At 58.3% G+C, this 25,950-nt stretch overlaps 1 protein-coding gene across 2 annotated transcripts in view; it reads right to left on the reverse strand.

The window, feature by feature from the left end:
• Positions 1-25,950, reverse strand: part of IPO13 (importin 13) — a 32,676-nt gene that overhangs the window by 5,267 nt on the left and 1,459 nt on the right. For both annotated transcript variants that reach the window (XM_069788919.1, XM_069788920.1), the window contains exons 2-15: positions 16,771-17,507; positions 11,031-11,171; positions 10,721-10,862; positions 9,471-9,637; positions 8,928-9,048; positions 8,470-8,617; positions 8,123-8,304; positions 7,216-7,242; positions 6,338-6,472; positions 5,962-6,105; positions 5,468-5,548; positions 4,728-4,865; positions 4,534-4,630; positions 2,605-2,657 (exon numbers count right to left, since the gene is read on the reverse strand). In XM_069788919.1, the coding sequence (XP_069645020.1) occupies positions 2,605-2,657; positions 4,534-4,630; positions 4,728-4,865; positions 5,468-5,548; positions 5,962-6,105; positions 6,338-6,472; positions 7,216-7,242; positions 8,123-8,304; positions 8,470-8,617; positions 8,928-9,048; positions 9,471-9,637; positions 10,721-10,862; positions 11,031-11,171; positions 16,771-17,507 (2,313 nt within the window). The remainder of the gene's footprint in view (positions 1-2,604; positions 2,658-4,533; positions 4,631-4,727; positions 4,866-5,467; positions 5,549-5,961; positions 6,106-6,337; positions 6,473-7,215; positions 7,243-8,122; positions 8,305-8,469; positions 8,618-8,927; positions 9,049-9,470; positions 9,638-10,720; positions 10,863-11,030; positions 11,172-16,770; positions 17,508-25,950) is intronic.

Genomic DNA, 25,950 nt, shown 5'->3' on the forward strand with positions numbered 1-25,950 from the left:
CTGCTCTGAATATGCATTCCTTCACCAAGGGCCCCACAGGCGGAGCAGGCTGGGATGAACACAGCCCCTGCCACATGAAAATCGGATCTGAAGGAACTGCAGTTCTGTCCGACTTTAATCCTTGGATCTACAAATGCTCAACAGCATCACCGCAGAGCATGGTCCTCTGGAAGAGGACTGGCTGGACCCACCTCTGCCATCAGACAGCTCTTGAAGTCCTGAGAGCAATGAGTCAAGCAGGGATGGCAAGGCCATTTCTTGATGGATTTCAAAGCACCCCACCAGATCATCAGTCTGGGAAGAGGGGCAGGCCAAGGAAGAGCAGGAACAAGTCCTACACATGAGAGAAGATGGGATCCTTTGGTCTCCATGGGGTTGCTGGAATAAAAAGCCTAGGAAAACATCAGGTCTTGAGTGGCTGTGGGTGACAGCAGGCGGCAGCGGGCTGGCAAGTGCATCAGGCACCTCACAGTGATCCATGGTGGAGCAGCCATGGAGGTAGGAGCCTCTGAGCTGCTCCTGTAACAGGACCTCCAAAGGACGTAGACTGTCTGGAGACCGGCATGCCAGGGACCAGGCTGGCTGCCAGCACGCTGGCCCAGCATTGCCTGCAGATCCTGCCCATGAGGGCAGCGTGTAACAGCTTCCCAGCAGCTGGGATGGGCGGTGTTTGCTCTGACAGCACAGCCCATGGAAGTGCAGCATGGATGCACTTTTCTCTCCAAGAGAGCACAAATGTGCCATGTTCAGACACAGAGAAGGGCCCCAAGCCAGAAAGAAACTCAGCACTTTCCAAAGAAACAACAAATAGCCTTGGAAGAGTCCCTCAGGGTCACCTAATCCCCTACCCTCCCCCAGGAGGATCACCTCTACCTGCCCTCCAGGAGCAACAGGCTTGATGAGTCCTTTCAAGACCTCCAAGCAACAGCAGCTCCCTGAGTGACCTTCCAGTGCTTCCCTGCGCCCTGAGAAAGATCTCCTACTGCCTAACCTAGATCCTGTTCCATGATTTCCTTCCGTGACTGTTTGTCCCACTCTGACTGGGATATCACCTTTTACACAGCCCAAGACTCATGCAGCTCCTCAGGCTCCCATCAGCCTTTCCTCCTCACCATGTGTACAAGGTGGTCATCTTCCCAGATGCTTTTCTCTATGCTCTCTGGTCTGTATCTATGGAAATGTTGTGCCCCAAACTGGGCACAGTGCTCGAGCAGAGGTCCCGCCAGCACTAAGCAGCTGGGGAGGACATCTCCATGAACTTCACGCACAGACCCCATTCACCAATTCTCCCATCATGTTCAAAGCCCTCGTTAAAAGGTCACAGCTTCTAAAACCAGCATCAGCAAAAGCTGTGAATGCTTTCCAATAATCTTGATTACATTACGTCTTTCAAGAGGAAAAGCAGGGAAGAAAACACTGTGATACAACTTGCAAGATGTGATGGGTCTCAGCGGGATCTGGGCATCAAGGTGAGACCCGTGAGGAGCAGACGCTGCCTGGGGGGAGGAAGGTGCAGCCCCCTCGCCTGCTCCATCCCGCAAGACCCTTGCGAGGGCCGAGCTGCCATTGGAGGGGGTCGACAGCTTAGCACCTGGACGTGCCAGGCACCCTTCCTGGGCTGCCGGCAAGGGCAGGATGGCCACAGCTCTGGCAGCTGCTCGGGTGGGTGTCCCTGCACAGCCACCTGGCCAGCACGCGTGGTCAGACCTCTCATCGTTACAGAAATGAAGCAGAAAGCAACTTTGCTGGTCCCTCCTCGCCACCGACCCACCCTTTGGGTAGGTGCCGGGGGATATCGCTCCAATGGGGGCACTGAGTGCATTGAGGACGTCAGGGCTTCTCCCTCAAGGGCCACGGTGGGCTGAGGAGCGTGCTGGGCTCCCGCTGCTCCCAACAGGCGTATAGACACACAGAGCACAGCACCGGCCCTGCCTGCCCACTGCCGGTGGTGACACGAGTTGCCAACCCTGCAGACAGCCCGCGGCCCCTGCCACACCAACGCAAACCGTCCCTGCGTGCCACCAAGCCAGCAGCACGGGAGCACTCCCAGGTTGCAGACACAGGAGCTGCCACCACCCCGAGAGGCTGCCAGGGCAGGCGGCAGCGTGGCACCCTGGCAGGTCCAGACGCCATCACAAGCGCACTGTTCAGAGCCAAACCCTGGCAGCGGCCTGCTACCGCGGGCAGGGGCTTCCTCCCACCGGCCCTGGGCCAAGGCAGCCAGCTCAGCCCATCCCCGCTCCGGAGGACTCATCACAGGGCAGGTAAATGGGTCAGAAAACATCCACTTAATGCTCTAATTTGTCTGTCACCCGAGGGTGACCGCGGCAGCAGCCCCAAGCGCCCCGCGCCGGCTTCGGCAAGGCGAGGGGGGTGGCAGCTGGAGGGTGCCCTGCAGAGGAGGGCACTGCCCTGGGGATGGTGCGAACCCAGAACTAAAGGAGAATGTTTTGTTTTCAACTTCCACGGAAACAGATGGAGAAACTCGATATTCAACTAAAAGGAAAAAAACGTTGTCAACAGAAAGCTAAAAATAGGTTTAAATTGAATTAAAAAGAGAAAGAGAGAGAACAGAAAGTGAATGAATAAGAAACTAAAACACACCTGTGCCAGGAGTTGCATAAATGAATCAACAATATCAGGATGATCCCTGGGCCCTAAAATATAATAAAGATGTAACTTAAGAGAAAAATCATACAAACAGCAACTCAACATCATATAGTTATGTGATACAGAAAGAATTTACAAGTGAAAACAGGAGTGTAAGGGAGGAGGGGTGTGTGGGGAAGGGGATGGGCAACATGAGCAGCTTGAAGCAAGTTAAAGAAACAAAACATACAAAAAATCATGAAACTTGGAGAACCCAAGAACAGAAAGAAACTGCAAAGGAAAGGGTCTGAAGCCCCAGGGTCTCCAGCTAGCACCTGGGTGCTGCAGAGCCAAGGTAGAGATCTTCGTGTCCTTGGGGAGGAAGAGGAGGAGGAGCAGGGGCTAGCTGGGCACCATCTCCACAAGGAGAATTAGAGCTTTTGCACTGTGGGGACTGAGCGGGTGTCTTCAGAGCACCGTTTGGTCCTGGAAGATAACTGCAAGTGAACGACAACACCTCAGCAAACGCTTGACAGGCCCAGCCGGGCTCAGGCGTGCACATGCTTGTCACCAGCTGCTCAGGAGCCCCTGGCACAGTCACCCTCCCACCCCGTTCCCAGATGCTCTCCAAGACCCTGAGTCCAGGACCCTCCTGGAGGTCTCCTCCAGCATTCTCCTGGGAGAGAGCAGCTCAGTGCCCAGAGATCTCCATGCCAGTGCCACTCACCCTACCTTGGCATCTGACTGCGCACAGACGCGTCTTGTCCCCTGTGGGGTCAGGCGTCCCCCTCTCTCCTGCCACCCGTGGGCTCAGCAGAAGGGGCTCGCCCTGCTCAGGGCTGGCCACCCACCGAAGGGGACCCATGAGATGGGTGGGAGCACACAGTCCTGGGCACACAGCGAGCTGGACAGCCGCTTGCCTGAGCAAATCTCGTGTCCAAGCGTTGGCACAGCTCGGGCTCTGTCCCCTCCCCTTTCCTCCTGCAGACATGCCTGCTGCTGCCCGGAGGCATCGCCGCCTCCCCGGGCGACAAGCCAAAAGGGTTTCAGCGTAGACGCATCCACACGCCGCTGGCAGAAGCAGGGACCTGATCTCCGGGTAAGCCCGGCTCGCTTGCCACTGACCCCAGTGACACCTCAGAGCAGCGGGATTTGCTTGGACCGTGCCGTGATGATGAAGCAGGGGTCCTCACGCCTCTCCCACCTCTCTAGAGAGCTCTGAGCCTTGTACTGGGGGGATGGCATCACCCTACCCAGCACCCGGCTGTGAGCAAAGGACAAGACCCCTTGGGGACCACACATGGAGGTGCTGAAGGACCAGAGCCAGCAGCTCCAAGGTACATTTGTCCCTGTCACGGGGCAAGTCACCAAGAGGCTGAGGGGAGCCATGGTGCGGAGGGGCCTGTCCTAATCCCATTCGCTTTTTGTAGGGTGGGCAGCAAGCCGAAGAGGGGCCCCTGCCCTGCGGGAGGATGCCAGCATCCTCAACATCACAGCGGTGACTCGGTGGCCAGCAGTGACTCTGAAAAGGTCATTTCCCAGATGTTCACACACACATCCTCCTGCTCGTGCGAGGGCTTGATTCCTGGCCACTACAAGCAGCGCTGGCCCCCGGAGGAGCCCCGGCATCTCCCGAGGAGCACAGCCTCCCTGCCAAGCGGGACTGGAGCTCCGGCTCGACCCTTGCAGCACGCAACGCCCAGCCCTGCTGCAGAAGTGGGGCTGTCACGGCAGTACAGAGTCTTGCCCAGGGGTTTCCTGCTTCTGCTGCCCTGCAGGGAAGGTACCCACCTTCCAGGGGTTGGGATGAATCCAAGAAACAGAGATGGCCCCATTAGCTTAGCTAGGAGTGAAAACAGCCATTCCTGGTAAGACGCCTCCAGACTCCATGCATGCAACAGCCTGACAACAGCCCCAGCACGAAGAAGGGTTAATCCCACGTACCTTGCTGGAAGAGGGTCAGCGTGACTGAGGTAACGAGCAAGAAGAGGGCCTTGATGGGAGGGAAGTGGGCAGGCTCATGTGCAAAGATGTGAACCAGCTGCAAGAGAGAGAGAAGGACTGAAGCTGCTGCTGGCCCTGCACACCCCCAGCCTCCCTGGGGAGCAGCAGCCCCAGCCCCGAGCACGGCTCCATACCTGCCGGGTGAGGTCGATGGCAGAGGCCTGGGGGATGGTGCTGTACATCTGCCCCAGCATCTCGCACAGCTGAGGCACCATGGGGGCAAAATCATCCAGGAGGGTCTTCACAGACTTCTCAAAGATGGCACAGACAGACTGCAGGAGAAGAGGGACTGCGTGAGCAACGGGCATCAGAAGACCTCTCCCAGGTGGCAGGGCTTGATGGATGGGTCCCAGGGGAGGGAAGAGCCGGCAGTGGGGAGGGGGACCAGCCAGGCAGAGGGCTCAGACCTGCTCTGGTACTGGTGCCCTGCCCTGCAGCCCAGGATGCTCCCAGAGACCAAGGAACACCCTTCCCGCTGCAGCGGGAAGTCTCCCCGAGGGCCAGGGGGAAATAGCTGGTGGGACGCTGCACATGGGCATTACTGGACTGAGCAAACTGGAGAAACACCGGATGACACTGGTCCAGGTCAGAGCAGAGCTATCCTCTTAGGGAACACAGGTTTGGAAGACCCTCATCTCCCACCTCCCTGCTCATGGCAGGGCCTCCGTAACTGGAGAGGAGCAGAGCTGATGGGAGCACAAGACAGACAAGAACGTCTGGACGCTGCTGGTGACAGTAAGCAGCACTGGTCCAGACAACCCAGAAAGACATCTGGCTTACAGGGCATCACCCAGAGTCTGTCCTTTGCTGTCCCCAGTTCAGGTCAGCAAGGACAGGCAGAGCTGCAGGCAGTACACAGGAGGAGCCTAGTTACCTCCACCACCTGGGCATCATTCAGCCACTTGCTGAGAACCTTCTGTATGAGCTGGAAGACTTGCTGCAGAACCACCACCACCTGTAAGGAACAAGAGGCACTGAGGAGAATTGGCCCACACGGCACTGGGGAGGGGAGATTTGAGACTAAGCATGGCCTGGACTCAAACCTTTGGGCACCACTGCCTCCTCCCCTCTCCAAAGCTGGGCAGCTTTCTTCCCTGTTGAAGCAGCCTGGCATGGCTCACAGCTGGCAGGCAGCCCCTGGGCTGTCCTCCAGAGCAGCACCCAGCCAAGAGGGATCCTGCAGGTCACCTCTGCCCACCTCAGGAGCAGTGGGATGAGCTGAAGGAGTTGTTTGAGCTGGAATGCACCAGCACTACCCTCTTCATGGTACATGCTGCATTCCCATTAACCCCCCCTCCTGGCACCAGCAGTGAAGAGCGAGGCTTTGGCCAGCTGTGGCAAAGGGCATCGAGCTACTGCTCTACTCACTGGGTTGGGTCCTTGCTGCACTGGCAGTTTCTTGACCTCGGTGCTTTCGTGGTCATCATCGTGGTGGCTGATGTCTAGGGTGGTGAAGAGGTTGGAGAGCAGGCCCAGGATGTGGATGATGGCCAGCTTGTTGGAGGGATTGGGCTGCCAGGGAAAATAAAGCCAAAGCATGACACAGGCTGCGCTGCTCAATTACAGCCATGCCTTTGGGATCCTGAGGAACCAGGACTGCAGAGGCAAAGTGCCAGAGAGCGGTTCCCTGCACTGCACTCTCTCTTGAGCCCACGTTCAAGAGTGCTGCTGCAACACAGCAACCCCAGGGCTACACCCAGTAGGAGAAGCCACTTCTGGATGGAGGTAGCATGCAGGCACTCACCGTTTCATCAGCCAGCTTTTCCAGCTGCTGGATGTAGGGGGTGATCAGGGAGTGCAGGTTCTTCAGGATCTCCTCCACTTGCAATGCAGAGAGCAGGAAACCAAGAGCCTGCATCAGCCACATGCACTGGCTCGTCTGGGACAGAGAGGACACACAAGGGGACAGGTCACTGCCCAGCCTGCAGCCCTACCACACACATGCTAGCTAAGGCAGCTGCCAGGAGCCCAGCCAGCTAAGCCAGGACCCCAGTGTGCTGCAGCTCCTGAGCTGCTCTATCTGGGTCACTCTAGGTACATCTCACTGCAGAAGAGGGGAGCAGCTCTCTACCAGCATGGCAGAACCCAGGGAACAGGCGCTCTGCCACCAGCACACCTGGCCTCTTCCCAGCAACCTGCCAAGTTGGCGGCCAGATATCTCCATGCTGGCCCTCACCCTACCTCAGCACACCATCCTTTGCACAGCCTGTCTCGGCCTCTGTGGGGTCAAGTGTGTCACCCCATCCTGGTCGCAGGCACAGCCTGGGCTCTGTCCCCACACTGATCTCCCTTCTTTTTTCTCTTGAAGACTTGCCTGCCATCTTGGCATCCTTGGGCTTGGAGGGACTGGGAACTGCTAGAGTTAAGCCTCCCTGGGCACTTCCCTCTCTACGAGGACATACCCCCCAGCGTGACCCCAGCCCAAGTGCAGTGGGAGCCCAGCAGTGCAGCAAGAGGCAGCCAGCACGTACTCCTGGCCCTGCACACGATGGCTGCAGCGCTGAGCTCCCCTCAGGGGACAGCCCAACTCATGACGGCACCCTTATAGCTTCAGCTGAGCACAACTAAGGGGTATGGGGGGGCAAGCAGAACCAGCCAGAGGCGTGAACCAGCCCCTCTTACCTTATGAATCTGCTTCATTAACACCTCCTGCCGAAGAGAAGGGGAGAGAGAAAGAGGGTGAGTGCTGCAGAAAGCCCCTTCCCTTCCAGGAGGCAGGACTGACGCAGGAGGTCGAGACAACCAACAGCAGCGTGGCCACAGAGAAGTGGCACGCACTCCCCACAATCCGCCACAGGCACAGAGCAAAATCCTTGTCCCCTGGTAAGCTCTTCCCTAAGCCAGCTCACTCAGCCACCCAGCAAGGGGAGCCCCTGGCTTGGACAGGCTCTGCAGCAGGACAGCTCGAGGAGCCAACCTCAGCCGGGGCTTCCTTACTCCAATGAGTGTCCCCAGGCTCTAAAAGCAGAGACTTATCCCTTCCACCTGCCCCTCTCTGCTCCCATGCACACCCTGGCAGCTTGCCCAAGCCCAGCCGTCCTCTTAGTGCCTTGGGGCTCTGAGTCCCATCTGCCCCAAATCTTGACAGCCAAGAAAGACCACGGGACAAGCTGCCCAGGCACTGCAGGGACCAGCTCAGTCTCCATGGAGAGGCTTGAACACCAGGATACCCCCCAAGATGCTCAGCAGCGGCACCAGCTGCCTGGCGGGTGCAGAGCTGGCAAGTTGCTGCTCTCAGCAAAGCAAACAAAACCCCGGGGAAAGGATAGACACCCAAGTGCGTACCCCAGTAGACCCCTTGGCAGTCGTGTCTGCCACTGCCTGCTATTTCTGCACTCACAGCAGGGCACAGGACCTGCCACTTGGGTCTACTGGCCTAGGAACAGGGCTGACAACAAGTCTTCCACACCAAGCAAGAAGCCCTGAGCCGCTGCTTTGTGCCCCCCTGCCCTGATCCTTGCAGAGGAAAGGGTGTGCACAGAGCACATCCCAGGTCACCACCACACGTTCATCTGCATCCAGCTCCTACCTGTGACACGGCAACAATGTTGGCAGCGTAGGGTGGCAGGTCGTACTTGCACTCCCGGCAGATCTTCTTCAGGGTGGAGACGCTGGAGATGGAGAGCTCAGGGTTGCCCAAGGCTTGGAGCACCAGCGGCAGCACGTTGTTAATCATGACGGGGTGATCAGCCAGCCACTCTGATAGGGCCCCTGTGCACACAGACGGGATCAGACTGCAGGACTGCACCACGGGGTCTTGCTCCCCGCGTCCCGGGATGCTCGGCTTTGCTTTTCAATGCTGTTATTGCTGGACAGGAGCGGTCTCAGAGGGCATCCCCCTCCCCAGCCCAGCCTGAGCACGAGCAAAGGCCTCACCGATAGTGAACATGACTGTGTCGGCAAGCTGCACGTTGCTGATGCTGATCCGGGGAATAAGGCCAATCAGCCCCGGCACCACGTCGGAGTAGTTCACGTCGATGGTCTCGGCAATGGATTGGAAGCCGTAGAGCAAGGCCTCCGTGTGCTGCCAGGGTGGGAGAGGCACCGTCAGAGCCACACACTGACCCCTTATGCCCACCTCAGCCCCAGCCCCAGGCACTAGCTCAGACCACCCCACAGTGGCTGAGGAGGCTGGTCCCTGTGCAGTGCTAAGGACAGGGAAGCAGAAGACCTGTTCTTCGTCCCAGCAGACCCCAGAGAGCCTGCATGTGTGCTGGCAAGGTTGTCATGCTCCTTGCTTCTATCACATCCCTTTGCTCTCAACGCCCCGTGACAATGACAGGTCCCCAAGGGGCTGGTAGCCATCAGCCTGGCACCTGGCTCCCCTCGCTCACCTGCCACGTGGATGGCTGCTCTGTGTTGGTCAGGAGACGTCCCAGTTTGTCATAGAGGCTGCTCAGGAGCTCAGCACCCAGCATCTCGTACACGTACATCAGCGTGTCAGAGATGTCCACCCTGCAGAGAACATGGGGGCTCTCCAAATGCTGTCCCCATCCCCTGCAGAGCACTCCACCCGCAGACACGTTACTTCCCCTCTCGCTGTCAGGCAGGGTGCCCGCATTGCCTGCACAAGGACACTGCCCCAGCCCAACGCAGAGCGCTCCCAGGGCTTCCTAGGCAGGGCAACTGGTGCCACCCCAAAGCACCAGCTTGTTTCCATAGCACCACCACAGCCAAAACAACTCTCGGTGGAAGGAATCTCCTCCGTGTTTCTCCTTAGGCGTCCCCACAGCACTCAGGCTCCAGGCAGACAAGATGCTGCCTGTGTCCTTGCCTACCTGCCAAGCAAACCCCACCTCCAAGCCTAAATTTGCATCCAGGCAGGGAGCAAAGTGGCCTGCTCCTGCTGCCCAGGGAGAGGCATGCCCCAGGTGTACCTGTATATCCGAAACTGCTCCTTCTCATCCGAAGACCAGAAGCCGTACTCCTCATCGGAGGGGAACTGGGCTTTGTGCAGCAGCACGTCCACCAGCTGGAAGTAGACAGGCCTGTAGACCTGCTGGTACACCGCCTGCTTGTCTGGCTCGAAGGAGAGGATGTCGTCCTGGTGGCAGGAGGAGAAATACATCAGGTGTTGCAGGGGAAAGAAAATGGAGGCAGCACGCCCACTGCACGGGGGGCTCAGGGGCATCTCCCAGGGCTGGTGGGACCTGTCACACCTCAGAGGTTGCATTTCCAGCTCCTCAAGGTCCACCTGATGCCAAGCCCTTCTGCAGCAGCAGCATTATCTGGAGGCAAGATGCTAGAAGCCCCAGCAGCTAGGTGGACCCTTGGGCATTTGAAGACAGCATGGTTACAGCAGGGTGGCACTGCCCTGCCGTGTCCTAGCCTCAGGAGCACGCCTGCTTCGGGAGCACGTATGCCTCAGACCCGCACAAGGCAGGCTGGGATGGGTGCCTGGGGAGCACAGCGCTCTTCTGCCTGCACCTGTATCCTCAGACCCATCTGGGGAAGCAGCGAGAGGAGGTGGGAGCCTCGGCCTGGGCCCGCACAGCAGAGGAGCTGCCGGCACGGTGCCGACATCGCTCCCCTCCCTGCCCACGCTCAGCCACATCACATCAGATTGCGGAGGAATGGAGCTGGGGGGGATGAACGGGGACTAAAAATAGAGCAGGACATGGCAGGGCTGCTCTGTTGGTGCAGTGAACACTGGCCCTGGGAGAGGGAACCCAGGCGGGGCAGCCACTAGCAGCCCCCAGCCCTCTCCTTCCTTCTCCGAGAGACCACAGCTACCAGCCTGGCAGCAGGGTCTAGCCCGCAGTAAGCCAGCACGTGCTCTCCTCCTTGCCTGCAGCCGATGCAGCTGCACAGCAAGAAGCTAAACAACCAGGTCTGCTGCTGGAAAAAAAAAAATTAGCATGAAGTTTTAATTAGTTATGTTAACAAGGCCCTTAAAGGCTGGCTCAGACTTCCAAGGAAGTCTGGGGGTGGAAAAAGCAAGCCATGGGGCCAGCATTTCTGAGGTATGTGCCCTGCAGTGGCTGCAAGTGCATGGTGAAGAGCGGGGGCATGGGAAATCCCTGGGGACCAAACGCAGCCAGGCCAGACCCCAGACCCCGTGCACCGGTGCCTCCGGCCCTGCCTGGAGCACCGGATCCGGACAGGCTGCCCCACGATGGCCACTGACCTGCAGCGTGTACCAGAAAGTGAGCGTCAAGGAACTGGTGGTTTCGTTGACAGGGTAGTGCCCGGGGATGCCAGTGCAGAACATGATCATGTTGACCAGGGCCAGGAAGCTCTGCCAGTGCTCCACCTGGTCCAGGAGGGCCCTGGGGAGCAGAGAGCACGGTCAGGGGGGCACCGCCGCTGCGAGCCTGGCTCCTCTGCCCTGACACGCATCACCGGGTGCAGGACAGGCCCTGGACAAAGCAGCATGTGGGGAACAGTGGGCTGCTCCAAGCTCATTCCTTCTCCTGGGGACCATCCCCAGCACTCACCGGGAGTGGTTCTCCCCCAAGGCCACAGCGATGCGGCAAATCCCATGCGACGTCTCCATGTCCCCGCTCTGGACCGCCTGGCGCAGCTGCTCCTGGAGCCCCAGCACGGGGGGGATGAGCTTCAGGAGGGTGTTCACGTACCTGCAAGCACAGCCTGAATCAGTGCCGGGCATCACCTCACCAGCACCGGCTGCCACGGCATCCATCCCTCCTGATGCTCTTCCAGGGCTCCTGCCCAGCTTTCCCTACTGGAAGGCTGCTTTGTGTAACGGGATGCATCCAGGAGCCTTTACTGCTTATAGGGACTCTCCTCCCAGCCTGTGGCCTCAGGACAAAGGCTGAAGCACCGAATACTCCTGCAGCGGAGCCTCTGCAAGCAAAGAGAAGGGCCGAGCCAGCGGCCATCAGCTCTGTGCAAATCCCTCACTGCACCACAGCGTGGGTACCTGCCTGTCTGCCAGCACCCCCTGACCAGCACTAAATTGTCACCGCCATAACCAGCTCCAAGTGAGTTGTGCCCACATGCCGCAGCATCGGCGGGGATGGGGAGTGGGAGAAGGGTGGCGAGGGCAGATCTGCAGGCTCTTTTTGCCATGCTTGCAGCCCGTGCTTCTCAGCTCTGCACGGAGGCAGCCAGAAGTGCTGCTGGGAAGCCACACGACTCTCCAGCATGGGCACATCTAGATTGTGCTCTCTGGCTGGGACGAAGGGGGCAGCCACCCTCCGGGACTCCTACCCAGGGAGGATGCTGGCCCCGTGGCATGTTCCCCCGGCCCCCCACCTTCCCCGGCTGCCGCAGCCCTGCGCCGCACAGCACTCCCACATCACATCACGCACATCAGCCTCCCCTCCAGCAGCTGCCTGTAAGTGATGGTAACCAAGGCAACGAGAAGGAGGCAGCCAAGGTGAAATGCAGCCCAGGGCCCCTGGAGAGAGGCCGTGCCGGAGGCTGATGAGCAGCCTGCCATTTCCCTGCCCACCAAAGCGCATTATGCAGTGCTGCAGCTATTCCATGTGCTCCCCGCCTGCCCCGCTGCACGCAGGTGTGGGGCCAAGGATGCTCAGAGCGGGAGGCACACGTGATGCCAGCTCTCCTGTGCCCATCGTGGGGAAGAGATGCGAGTGCTGGTATCAGGACAGCCGCACGTCCACCCTGGAGCAGTAGGGCTGCCCAGCGTGCTGGCCGCTCTTGCTATGGCCAGTGTAGGAGCGAACAAAGCCATTGGTGCCACCAGCACAGGGAGAAAGCTGCGCTGGTGGTGGCAGCTTCTAGGTCTGGGTCAGTGGGAGAAGACAAGAGGGAAGAGGGACTCTCCGCCTCGGCATCCCCTCTGTGTGCTGTGTGCTGCCGGGGGTCACCCCCTCCTCAGCCCTCTCCCCCAGAGGAAATCACACGGCGAAGGGGACAGGTATTTGTGTGTAAACCATTTTCAAGCCTCTCACCCCCATGAGTGATGCCCATGGCAGTGTGGGAGTGCTGCGATAATGGAGAATTTGGGAATTCACCAGCTTCTCTCCCAGGGAACCGATGCTGCAATAAGGGTCAGCCCAAGAGAGCTGACAAAAAGGCACAGGGGACGTTCCACTGCTCCAGTGTAGGGTAAAGCCATCCTTCCTCTGCAGCACTGGGCTTACATTACCTTAAAGATGTTTTCATGACTTTAGGAATTTATGACAAGGAACCTGCTTCAGCTGGTTACCTTGAAATACTCAGAGTGCAGATGCCTAGACCTGAGCTAGTCCTCTGGACTCCCTGCACAGCCAACAGAGAGAACCACCTGGGTTTGCTTCCATGCTGCAACTCATCCCATGTTAGTGAAGACTTCTAGAAAAGGTTGGGTGAACCAAATCCTGAGCACCACCTTGCTCTGCTCACTGCCTATGCAGATGTAAGGCTCCACAGCAAGGAGGTGGATTCCTGCTCTAGGTGAGCTGTTTTAACCAGTTGCTCAACAGCCATGGCCAAGCCAGCCAGAGCTGGGCTCCTCTCCTCCACATCCAGGAGCACGGAGCCCCAGGCCACCCCATCTACTTGATGCTGCTTCCCAGCCCTGAGCAACCAGATGGCACCATGGCCCTGATCGGGCACAGAGCTCACCCCAGGAGGCAGACACCGTGCCTGCCAGCCCTGCTGCCAGCCACCACTTCCCACCCACGGCACCCCAGTGCCGAGCAGGGGAGGACAACACCATCCCGGCCCAGGCAAGTCCCTGGCCACCCAGCTGAGCAACCTGTCTCCAGCAGCCGATGACTGGGAACGCCTGTGAAAGAGTATATGAACATGGCAGCCCTATGGTGACAGTTCCCCAGGTACTTCCCTCCCGTGATTTGTGTTAGCCTTCCTGAGCAAGATTTGCTGCCTTGGTATTTAGCAGCTGAGCAAATTTTTCTTCTGTGAGTTTGCCCAGTCCCTTCTCAAATCTCAATGCCCAGTGAACTGCAGCATCCACAGCTCTCTCTGTGGGACCAGCACCTCCTCTGCTTTTCCCACAACCCTCCCCAAACCACACCATGGTGCAGGGGACAACCTGCAGAGGGGAAGATACAGGCAGTTCACATGGGACAATCTCATCCTTCCTAATCTAAAATTTGAGCCACTTCCTGATAAAAAAACCCACATATTAAAAACCTGTTTCTAATGAAGCTCTTGGAAAACTCTTCTAGTGCAACCCCCCTTCGGGGGTTCAGCACCAGGTGCCAAGACCAGGAAGGGATGGGCTGGACACAAAGCAATCCCACCCAGACACCTGCAATCCCGCCAGCTCCACCACTGCAGCAACACCCTGCTGCTTTCAGAGAGGCAGCTCAGTGTCCGATGCCCACGCTCCATAACTCCCACCATGGGCATGCACCATGTGGAGGTCCCTCTCCCCTCCGACATACCCGCCAGGCTGCAGGAGGGTGGCCAAGTGCTGCGTGCCAGCTCTCCCCCTGCAGCACGTGCCGCTGAGCTCTCTGACCAGCTTAGCCGGGGGTTAATCCTCAAACAAGACGGAAAATCCAGCCCAAGCCTCCTCTGCAAATGAGATGCAACAACATTTCCATTCCTGCCCTCCTGTGATTCAGGAGCTTCCCACTGCCCCTGAGAGCAGAGGTGTGTGCAGAGGTGCTCCAGCTGCAAGCTCCGGGCTGGAATGCCGTATCCTAACAGAGCAGCAGCATCCAGGCTCCAGCAATGCCCAAGACACCCCCTCCTCTGGGTGCAAAGGACTCCCACCCGCCTGGCAGGTAGGGAGATCAAACACTTCGCACCCACAAATCTCTGCTGCATCATGTCTAGGAACACCTTGGAGGCAGGAAAGCCAACCGCTGCTGCTTGCAGGCAGGGAAATGGAAGCTGCTGGCACAAGCACCATGGCCAGGTGATCCTCGCCCATGAGGTCCCACCTGCCCTTCTCCACCTGGACACGGGTGGCAACCAGTTGCTCCCAGGGTGAGGAGCTGCAGCGTGAGGGATGCCTTGCAAGGTGGTGCTCCCCTGGGAAGATGACCCCAGGCTACCTAACCCTTAGCGGCAGAAACCAAGCTCAAGAGCCACTAAGCCTTCTGCTGATGGTAGAAGCCCACCTGCACGATCGCCTCCGCACCAATGTCAATGAAGCCAGCTGGGAGGGGGCGAGGAGGAAAGACACAGGGTCCATAACACCTGGGGAACCCGTGGGAAGGTGGGGAGCCCCGAGACCAACCTTCTCACAGAGCAATGCCCTACAAAGCTCTGGAGAGGACCATGTCAGCAGGCCAGCGCTGAGGATGCTCTGAGCTTGTGGCCAAGGGCAGTGGGGAGCCAGGCCCCTGCAGAAACAAAGGCAAGAGATCGTGGAGGAAGAGAGCGGCTGAAAAGCAGCAGGGATCTCCCAGACTGTGGAAATAAGAGACAGAAAGGTCAGGAGACTCCCTGGGGGCTCGGGGAAGAGCTGGACCTGCCACGGCTGAGCAACAAAGCTGGAGGGGCGGGACAGCTGGCACCAGGGGAAGCGGGAGGAGGGACGCAGGACGGAGGACACAAGGAACAAAGGGGAAGAGAGAGCCCACCGGGGCCGGGAAGCAGTGGCTCTGTGAGCTACCCCGCTCCTGAAGCCATCCCAGATCGAGCACAGTCCTGCTCCTCCCTGGAGCAGCTGACACCACACGCCGCCTGGCAGGGCGTCCCTCTGACAATGCCACCGCTGTCCCTGCGCCCCGGGAGCGGGGGCTGTGCCAGGCTCACACACTGGGCAGCCTTTCAGACTGCCTGCCTACCCCGTCCTGGCCACTGCCCGCACGCCTACGGACAGGAGGGTGCTCTGCCATGACCGATGATGCCCCCAGGGATAAGGATGGAGAGCAAGTGTCTGTGATGCTACAAGGGAGCAGCCAGCGTGGCAGGACTGAATGAGGCCAGAAACTGCATGGCAGGGTCAGCATGGGAGCAGAGAGGAAACTCTGCTGTCAGCCACACTCCTCACCAAAATTCACTTTGAAAGCTCAACAGAAAGCTCAGGCTTTTAATGCAACTGAAGAACAGTGCTGCAGGGCCAGACTCCTGCACACAGGTGGGGAATCACAGCCAAGGGACTCCTGAGACTCAAGGGAAATGGAAAGGAGGAAGATAGAGAGTCCAACATTTCAGAACTGCAAGTCACCTTCTCTCACCTCATTTTCTGCACCAACCTTGCTACAAGGGTTTGGGCTGGCCCACAGCCTTTGCTGGGTACAAGGAAAAGCTGCTTGTGGTCATCTTCTGAATGCTAGCAAATGAGGCAACCCTTCCACACACCTGGCAGCGCATCAAAATCCTGATGGGTCCCTTTGCACGCCAGGACTTGCAGTCTCCAGATGCAACCCCCTTGTCATGGACAAGGACAGCCCCAAGCTGCCCTTGAGCCAGGGACTGAGCCTACCCTGAAGCCAAGGGGAGGACCAGGGCTCACAACCGCAGCGGCAGCAGCATCCGCACCGCTGCAGAGGGTCGGAGCCTGCGCGATGCGCAGCGATGCACAGAGATGCACAGCAGCGGCAGCTCAGCCCAGCCTTCAAGGAAATCCTCCTCTTTGGGGGAAGGTTGCTAAGCAGCCAGGAAGGGATGTGGCCACAGGAACTGGAGGAGATGTACTTTGCCTTCTGCGGGCATTGGTCCTGAGAGCTGACAGCAGCTCGGACAACGCGGCCAAGCAGATGAGCTCGGAGCCCTGCAGTGCAGCCCCGGCAGGACCTGCCCCAGCCCGAGGTCCCAGCTCAGCTGCTCCAGGGGCAGCCACGGCCACAAACAAAGGATGAGTCCTTGGCCGGCACGAGCTGTTGGAGCCAGGAGGAGGGAGAAGACCGACAGGTCTGGTTTTATTATCTCTGCATTAAACCAGGTCCTTGGCTGGACCAGCAGCACAAGGCAGAGGAGGGTCTCTGAACTCCCCCTGGCAGGAGCGAGGCACCTGCTCCCTCATCGGGTGCTGCAGGATCTGACACGAGAAGCCAGAAGGGAGCATCCTCATCTGCTTGAGAGGAGGAGGATGGAGATGGGCTGTGGCTGCCCAAGACAACATGGTGCCCAGAAGTCAACCATGGTGCAAAGCCTTCCAGGACCAACCATGTGAAACCAGTAGCCTCTGGCTGCTTTTAACATCTCCCACTTCCAAACCTTGTCATCACCACCTCCAGGGCCGATGGTAGCTAGAAAAAAGCCTGAGGTTCTTCCTCCCCACCCTGTTCCCCCATCAATGCCCAGGAGCACCAGCCCGCAGCGCATGGGAGAGGCTGCCCTTACCTCTGGGCATCAGGCTGGGAAATGGCATTGACAACAGCCTCCACCGCTGTGTCAAAGAGCTCCGGGTCCTGCAGAGAGGTGAAAGCTGCCTGGATCAGGTTCTCGCAGTCCATCAGCGGGATCTCCAGCTGCACCCAGCTGGAGAAGCACTTCAACACCTTCTGCTTGATGAAACCTGGGGAGTCCTGCTGCTGCAGCAGCTGCTCCAGCAAAGGGAAGACAGAGCCGCACTCCTGCGCCAGGACGCTGCGTACCTGGCCCTTGCGGTACTGCGGCAGGCGGCTGGTCTGAAACTCCTCGGGCAGCACTGTCAGCAGCTCCAGCAGCGCCAGGCACCGCGCTCGCCCGTCCACGTTGGAGTCCTCCGCCTGGAACATGCGCACCATGTCTGCCACGGCGCAGGGCCAAGCCTCCGGCATCATGCTGAGCGCCAGGGAGGCCAGTGCCACGCACAGCCGAGTCAGCACGATCTTGGAGCCACTGGCAAAGCGGGTGATGTGGGTGAAGAGCTGCGACTTGAGGCTCTCGTACTGGTCGGCCGGGATGTCATTCCAGTAACGGGAAATTTTAATGTGGAGAGCACTGGCACCGAAGTACTGGATCTCGGGCACCTTGTCCATGTGGAGAAGCAGCCAGCTGAAGTGCCACGCTTGGGGAGAGACCTGCGCCTGCATCAGCCATTTCTGAGCCAAGTTCTTGTTCTCGATGTTTGGGTCGTAATACAGCTGATGGAGAGCCTGGAAGAGAGAGGGAAGCATCCTAGAGCAGCCGAGGGGAACCACCGCAGCTGGTCCTGCCAGGGGAAGGCTCACCAGGAAGGCTCACCAGGACAGAGCCCAGCACCTGGACTGCCCGCCAGCCACTGCCCTGCAAAGCCTGCTCCCCTCCCCACATCTGTCAGCCTGTGTTAGCTGGCCTCCCTCCTTGGACTCTCGGCGAAGCGAGAGCAATCTGGCAGCAGGCGAGGACCTGCAAAGCGTTCTTCCCCTCCTCCTCTCGTGCTGCACTCTGGAAATTTCTTTTTCTTAGTCATCTCCCATCCTTGCCTTCACTCATGCCGAACCCGCCTGCTTCCCTGCTGATGCGCCGGCACTGGGGTGGGCGTAGGACCCCTCTGCCACACAAGGGCTATAAGGGACACGGCACACCGGCACTCCTGCCTTCCATCTGCACACGCTCTCAGAAAGGTGCTGTGGATGCACCGGCTCTCAGAAAGCACAAGTGGCCCAAAGCTTGCATCTGGGAGCCCACAGAACACAAGAGCCGCTGCAGATATCTTCGTCTGTCAGGTTGTACAGAGCCCTGGAAACCCACAGTCACTAAACTCGGGGATTAATCCCTCCATGGAGTCCCTCTGAAGTATTCCCAAAACCGCCCAGCTACAGCTGAGCCAGAAGAGCCAGCATCTAACCCTGCCTCTGCCACCACCTCCCGTGATAGTTCGGGGCTGCTCACTCCATCTCTTCATATGGAGAAAGGGAACATCACTTACCTGCTCCAGCAGCTTTGGGAGATCTAGTTACTGCTTTGCAGAACTCGGATCCATGTGAACAGCCTCACGCAGGCTGCAAGGCTTTATTTGCAGAGGAATATTATATAGATCTTAAGGCCAACATCAATTAGTTACTTATCCTGAGTGGGTGCAACTGGTAACCAGTGATGCCCTCACACATGGAGGGAGAGGGTAACTACCCCTTGCCTGAACTCCATCTTCTAACAGTGAGGTTTTCTGCCTGGCAGAGCGCGTTTCATTTCAAATCACTGACTGCACATGCCAGGAGCAAGGAAAGGCGATGGCATTTGTCAGGCTATCAGGCACGCGTCGCACCCCACCAGCAAATCGGAGGATGAATCCAGCAGGTGCAGAGGATTTTTTGTGTCCCCATCCTAGCTCCAGGTCTCAAATATCATCGTCCTCCCCCCTAAAAAGCTCGATGAAATTTTTGTGTGGCTCTTGTGCCCAGGAGAGGATTTAAACCCTATTTTTAAGCACGCAGAGCTGGCAGCCTGGGGCACAGAAACAAGCTTCCCAAGCAAGTGCTTGTGCCTCCTGCTGCTTCCCAGCACAAGACCAAAGAGCAGGACAAAATGGCAGGAACCTTACAGAGACGGCATTGCCCAGGCCATCATTTGAAACGTTCAAGACTTTGTGGCGGGGAAAAATGAGGATAACCTCTTTGGAAGAAAGAGGTTATGAAGTACGTCGTAGGAGACGGAGCCAGCCAACACAGGCTGCAGAGGGACAGGCGTCTGTCCCACTAAAAGATGTATCCTGACACAGAAAAGCTTAACCCTAGACAAGCAGGACACAGGGAGAGAGAAATCTGTCCCAACAGAGTGGCCAAGGGGAGCCCATGAGTTAGCAGCAGCTAGCTGAAACCTTGCTCTCTTCCCAGTTATCTCAGTCTTTTGCCTGAAGCATCACTCAGCTGCTGGGGCAGAGGTAAATGCTGTCATCCCCTCCCATCAAAGCAACAATTTACTTCACTATCAAGCAGTAGCTGCAGATGTGCTAAAGGCTCAACCACTCCTGGGGGTAGGAACCTGGCTCCTACCCCTGCTCTTTTGCTAAGGACTGAGTCATCCTGCAGCAGGGCTTGAGCTGGAGCTCCAACTATCTCCTCCATTACCAGCTCAGTCTCTTACTTGCCCTCGTCAGAGCTTGCTGCTTATTTTCTTTCCAAAAGAAATCTCACTTGAGATTCCCAGAGTCAGTGACAGCCCGCTCTTTCCCCTCCCCACTTGCTGGCCACCGTCACAAGGCGCAAAGGCCGGCAGCGGTCCCCTCCACCTGCTCCCCAGCCCAGGACCCCTCCCCACCTACTCCCAGCCTCTCTTTTTACACTCCCACACGTTTCCTAATTAATTGATTTCTTCTATTTTGAATAACCTTCCTGCTAACACCTAGAAAATTGTGGGGAGAAAAAAATCCCTACGCATCATATATTATGAGGCACAACGTGTACACATGCCCCAGTAGCCCTAACGTCCAACCCAGTACGAGGTTTGCAAAGCACGGACCTCACCATGTGTGGAGGATGGACCCGGCCTCCAGCGCTGGGTTTCCAATCCACAAGCACCCTCGCTGCTCACCTCCGCTGGCTTCAGGGCTGCGGCTTCATGGTCTCACACTGGGGAGCTGCGCAGGCAAAGCATGGCACCACGCACACTCCGGGCACACTGAAACGAGCCCCTGGAGCGATGTGCACGCAGGGCGAGCCTTACACAGCACCGTGGGTGACGGGGAACGTGGCAGGGCAGCAGAGCGGAGGCTGGCGTACGCAGCCTGCCTGCTGGGAAGCAGCTGCGGGATCATCCTCCTGCCCGGCTGGGGCTGCTGGCTAAGGCCTGATCCTGCCAACGCCTCCAAACAAGGAGACCCCGGTGCGTTCATGAGATCACCCAACTGAAGGGAGAGGAGCGAGCGACCAGGCAGAGCCCAGCGCAAGGCCGAGGTGCGAGCATCCCGCAAGCAGCCCCAGCAGCAGAGGCTCTGGCACCGTCTATGCCAAAAAAACCAGCTGCTGCATCGTAACAACGGCAAAGAGGGAGCACTATCGTAGATGCTCCCCTCGACGCTCACACTGGGGAGGTGTCACTACCACTGCATTAGAGGAACAGCGAGCAATTGGGTTGCGAGACCCCTCCCCAGGTAGGGTCAGCTTTCCAGCCACGCAAATGACTTTCCCACCACCACCATCCCAGCACCTCGCCTGCACCCCTCACGCTCCACCCTGCACACGGTGCCCGCTGTCACCAGCGAGCTCTCCAGAGAGGTGTCCATCGCCCAGCAACACCACTCCAGAGCCCCGTTCCTCCCACTGGGAGCCTCCAGGGAGGTTTCCAGATGAGGGCCCCAGGGACATGTGCTGGAGCCTCCACGGCTCAGCACCTCAGGGAGACAGGGTGAGCGGTGAGATGACAAAGTCTACCAACTACACAAACTTATTCAGAGGATGGAAACAAAGCTGATGCTGAAGCATCATGCTGCAAGCTGCTGGAAGTCAGAAGAATATTCTGGAAAAACACGGCTACTGGCTTTCTCACTCTCCTTCCCCAAGTGCCCTGCCTGGGAGGGGACCAGCCATGGTGGCTCCTGGCCAGAGCACGGCTGTTCCTGCCTGCATGCAGAATGCCAGGTAGAGAGGCAAAGCAGCACATGCCCTGGGGCTGCCGGCAATGCGCCCCATCTGGTGCTCTACAAGACACGGGAGAGCTCTGCAGAGGACCTTCAAGGATGGGCATCAACACTGGGACCATCCTAGTCCAGCTCAAAGCAGTCAATGAAGCGCCTGGGAGAAGACTAGGCTCTCTCCCTACACTACCACACACATCAGCCGAGTACCATCCTCTGCTGAGAGCGTCGGACAGGAGGCTGCAAGGCACCGTGCCCTGCAGAAGGGTACCTGAACACCCAGTACACTCCTCCCCAGCAAGGAAAGGCACCGTCCTCATCCCAGAGGCAGGTGCCAGCACCAGCTGCTATTGGACTTTGACATCACCACGCTGGCCAGCACTCTCAGGCCCATCAGGAAGCACTGGAGATGACGAGGGGAACTCATTAGTGCCAGGAGGGAGAAGCAGAAGGCACGAAATTGGGCAGTGACATCTAACAGGGAGGCTTTGTGCATTCTGATTTGAACGGGTTACTGACACCGGACCTGCCTCCTCTGCAATTAGACCTGTAACGTGAGAGCTGGTAAACAGCCCGGCTGTCAGCTATGCCCTTTGGCCAGGGAAAGAGCTTTCTCCAACATCAGCTCTGCTTGGTTGAAAATAATTCAAGCTTGTTATGATGGCTGTTCCCTGCTCCCAAAGCCTCAGGCTCTAGTCACTGGAGGGGCATCAGCCCCCCAAGAGAGCCAGAAGTAAGCTGCCTTGGGGCAGGGGAGCTTTCCCAAAAGGCACAGGTCAGAGGTCCCACACTGGTCACTTTGGGAGGTGGAGGGGGACCAGTCAAAGGAGAGTTACTGCCAAGCAAAGTCACCTGATCTTAGGTTGCACTCCCGTATCATGAGGGAAAGAGCTGCTACGAGCCCGGAATCTCCCAGCCCTCACCTCTCAGAGCTTCTGCAGGGAGCCCACAGCCAGCAGGCTGTCTCCCTGACCGCACCTCATAAATACATTGACACAGGGTCACCAGCAGAGAGGCATTGCATCCATGCCGTTTGCAGGTTGACAAGAGGAGCCCTGGGCACATGGCTCTGGCCCCACAGAGCCGGACCGAGCTGCCTGCCATTCTTGGGGGCTCCATGGGGAGATGGGTCCCCTCCAAGGGCCAGTCTGCTTGAGTAGAGGTGACAGCGGGTACAGCCCTGAGGTCTGCATCCCGACAGGGGAGACAGCAAGCTGCGAAACATATTCCTGTTCTGCTCCTTGTTCCGTGCCCACAGCCGTGGCATGCCGGGGGCAGTGGCGGCCACAGCCCCTCGGCATCCACCAGCCTTCTTCCAGCAAGACCCCCTGGGATGTCTCCCGCTGCAGTCTCTCGCTGTCCTTTCTAGCTGAATGCACCGGCACCGCCAGCGCTCCAGGCCTGCAACAGCACAGCCATTACCACGGCCCTGCCGAGCAAAGGGAATGTCACCCCTGCCTCCCCCCACCCCGCAGCAGCCGTCCTCCCCCTGCCACAGCAGGGCAGGCTGAGCAGCCAGCAACCCCGGGAAGGCGGCAGCCTGCCGAAATGCCGAGGATAGCAAATGGATGCAAAATAAAGCCGTGTGTGTGCTGCCAGGCGTGCTGCTCCTGCTCAAGGCACCCACACTTTGCCAGCGCTCCCAAAGAACGTTTTTTTTTTCCCCTGTCCTAGTGAGGGGTGCTGCCACTTCGCAGCCCCTCTTTGAGCCCAGCTTGCCCACACGAAGTCCCCGGCTGTCTGGAAGGGGCTGCAGCCCAGACGCAGAGTGGCAGCCTCAGCATCCTTCCCACTGCTTCACTGCCAGCAGCCCTTTGCAGAGCACGGCGTGGTCCCCAGCAGGGACGGGGCTGCAGGAGGGAGAGGTGTGCGCTCTCACCAGTGGTGGCCAGGGGCCTGCACAGGCAAAGGGTGAGCAGGACCAGAGAGGAACCGTGGGAGGGCAGAGCCCGGGATGAGTTGCAAGAGTGACCCAAACGCCTGCTCACCATCTCGTGTTTCTACCCATCACTTCAGTGAACGAGTTCACAAGCATTTTGAGAGAGGAACCCCCACTGGCGCCCAGGCACCAATCCCCCCCATTCCCACTCTATAAGACGTCGGAGCTGAGATGAGGCTCCAGTGATGGCCCTTGTAGGGCACAGCCGAGCCCTGGCAAACACAAGGTGTTGCCCTCTCATCCCATCACCACCACGCCACAGGAAGGAGCGAGGTGTTCAGCCAAGGCTGGCTGCGGGTGGAATCTGCTTCTGCAGTGAAGATCTGCTTAAACGCTAAACAAGGTGACTCCTCGCTTCCCTCAATTTTGCAAGAATCTCCCCTTCCAAGGCCCCTAACTTACCACCCCCAGCACGGCTGCCACATCTCACATACATGGGCTGCCTCTGAGGAAGAAGCAGCCAAGCTGCTGCCAGCGGTGCACCAGACAAGGGAGGCCATTCCCCCCACCCCGATGTATCTGTAATTCTCTTGATCAGGTTTCTGAAGACAGGCAATAACCTTTTTCTGAAGAAAGCAGATGCACTTGGGTTTCTCCTCCCCATCCTCCCGGGTGGAAGGCAGCCCTGGCAGCTGCCACATCCCCGAGGCTCAGCATCTCCGAGGAGTGGTGATCAAAGCCACCCCTCTCCCATCACGGTAGGCTCCGGATGTCAGCTCCATGACACCCCGCCTACCCATCCTGCCAGAGAGACTCTGAGCATTCATCAAGCATCTCCAGAGAGGCACACGGCAATCTGGAAGGCCCAGAGATGCCAGACCGCTAATGTGCTAGGGAAAAGATGTCAGTGAATATTACAAACACCCCAGAGGATGAGAGGCAGGCCAAGGGAGGAAAGACCTGGAAGGAATCAGACAAAAAAAGAGGGTGAGAGCAGGCACTTGGGAAGTTCACAGAGAAACGGCACTGCCTTCTTATTTCAAAAAGGAGGATACTGCTAGAGCAGATTCAGCTGCACCGAAAACGGATAAAGAGGGTCTCGCATTCCTCTTCTGTCTAACACCGCAGTGTTAGGTGCTGCCACCCTGACCTGGCGGAGACCAAAAACGCAAGGCACAAGCCCTGCTTGTGCAGTGCTCCTCCAAGGCAGACACAACCAGCAGGGACCGAACGTCTGCAATCCATCTTCACCGGAGCAGGGTTCATACTGCAGCAGGAGCATCACCTCCCCAGGGCAGCATCACCCCATCACCAGGCTGTCAGTCACGCCGGCGACAGCCCATGGGCACGCAAAAGTGCATGCAGGTCATGAACCAGTCTGCACCGTTTAGGCATGGGGAGGCCGAGCGTCCTCAGAGCCTGAAGCTCTCGGCTTGCCCAGCCTTCCCTTCCCTCCAACCGGAGCAGCAGAGCCCTGCTCAGCAGCAGGTGCAGGGGAAGCAGAGCCAGCCCAGAGCTGCTGGCCGCCCAGCAGGTCCACACAGCGTGGCCACGCCAGCCTGCTCTAGCTGTGCCAAAGCCAGAGCAGCATCCAGGTCAGGCTCAGAAGAAAACAAAAAGCAGCCGAGCAGCCCTCGGCTGGGACCGGGGGACACTGACACAGTAACCGTACCGCAACGGCTCAGCCCCAGTGTGACCCAGCTCCTTCCCTGTGTCACGGGAGAGCTCCCTATGGAAAAACGGAGCAAAAAACCACAGGGAGCAACTTTCAGTTGGCCCCTGAAGTGCAGCACCTGAACTTGACACTTCCTCAGGAACAGAGGCAGCTGCCTGCCTGCTGCCCGTGGGCTTTCAGACCTGCTGGCTGGCAAAGGGCAGCGTGGGCCCAGCCTACAGCATCCACACCCTCCCACCTCCCTGCAACTGCTGGTCACAGCTGGAGGGATCTAACTGGCTCTCTCTGGCACAGGTCATGCTGGATAAACACAGCAATGATCCTCTTCAGCTACACGGGCACCCAGAGCCCTGCAAACCCGCGAGGGCATTTGCCCAGCCTACTGCATAATAAACAACAGTGGGGGTACAGAAGGGTCTTCCAAGGATGTGAATCCTCTCCACGAAAACCATCAGAAGAGTGTGATGGGCACGGTCTCAGCAGAGACTTCCCTGGCTACAGCTGCCACATGTGATGACTTCCACTGCGGGTGACCTGGAGAGGCATCGACCCTCTGACTTAAGAGATAACCAGCTCCTTATGCTGTTCCTAACCCCAGCACTTATCACTAACTGACCCAGAGTGCAGTCAAACCGCAGCTTCGATCAGTATTCAGTGTTATTAATAGAGCCATGCACAAAACCTGGCAGGCAGAAGAGCCCGGGCCAGTAGAATCATCGTTTATCTGTCAGCATCACCTCTGACAAAGCAGCTCTACCCACCTGCCTCCCACCAGCCCAGCCCCCAGCAAAGCCCACCTTTCCTTCGTGTTGTACCAGAAACACCCCACAGCCCTCCCTTGAAAAGACAGACACAGGAGGGCTCCGAGCTGCTGAATCTCTGAGTTTTTTCTGATCCCACCCCACATTTCTTCCCCTAGGCAGGGACCGTGCTGCTGTCCCCAGCCAGCAGCTCAGAGCCCCACCGCGGTCCACAGCCACACCTTCAGAGGACACCACCGAGATGGCAAAGCCTGCGGAGACTGGGAGAAGCCGGGCAGGCTGGGGGAGGGGAGCCAAAGCATCCTAGAAGGCATCTTTGCCTCCTCCCAGGCGGCAGGAGACTAAAATCCAGAGCAGCACGGTGAGGGCGAGCTGTCTCTTGGCACAGCCCCACCTCGCCCAGCCAGCACCGGGCACCCCCTGCCCTGGCACTGCCCACCCTTCCCAGGCAAGTGTGCGCTTCATTGTTGGTGCAAACAAAGGAGCGGTTTGTGTCTGCTGAAGAGAAAGGAAGTCGGAGGCAAAACCATCCAGCAGCCCTGGATATATGCAGATTAAGCTACAGAAGGTTGCATTAATGTAGCGTTTTCCAGACATCACTTAATCCCCCCCGGCTGTGCTGTCTCCATCTCCCTGGCGGAGGTGGGCTGCATCTCACCTGCGGCCACAAAGGCAACTGGCACCCAGTTACAAACCTGACGTCCCTGACCCGACACCTCCCGCGAGGCCA

This window comes from Haliaeetus albicilla, chromosome 8 (genome assembly GCF_947461875.1).
Source record: "Haliaeetus albicilla chromosome 8, bHalAlb1.1, whole genome shotgun sequence".
NCBI classification, from domain to species: domain Eukaryota; kingdom Metazoa; phylum Chordata; class Aves; order Accipitriformes; family Accipitridae; genus Haliaeetus; species Haliaeetus albicilla.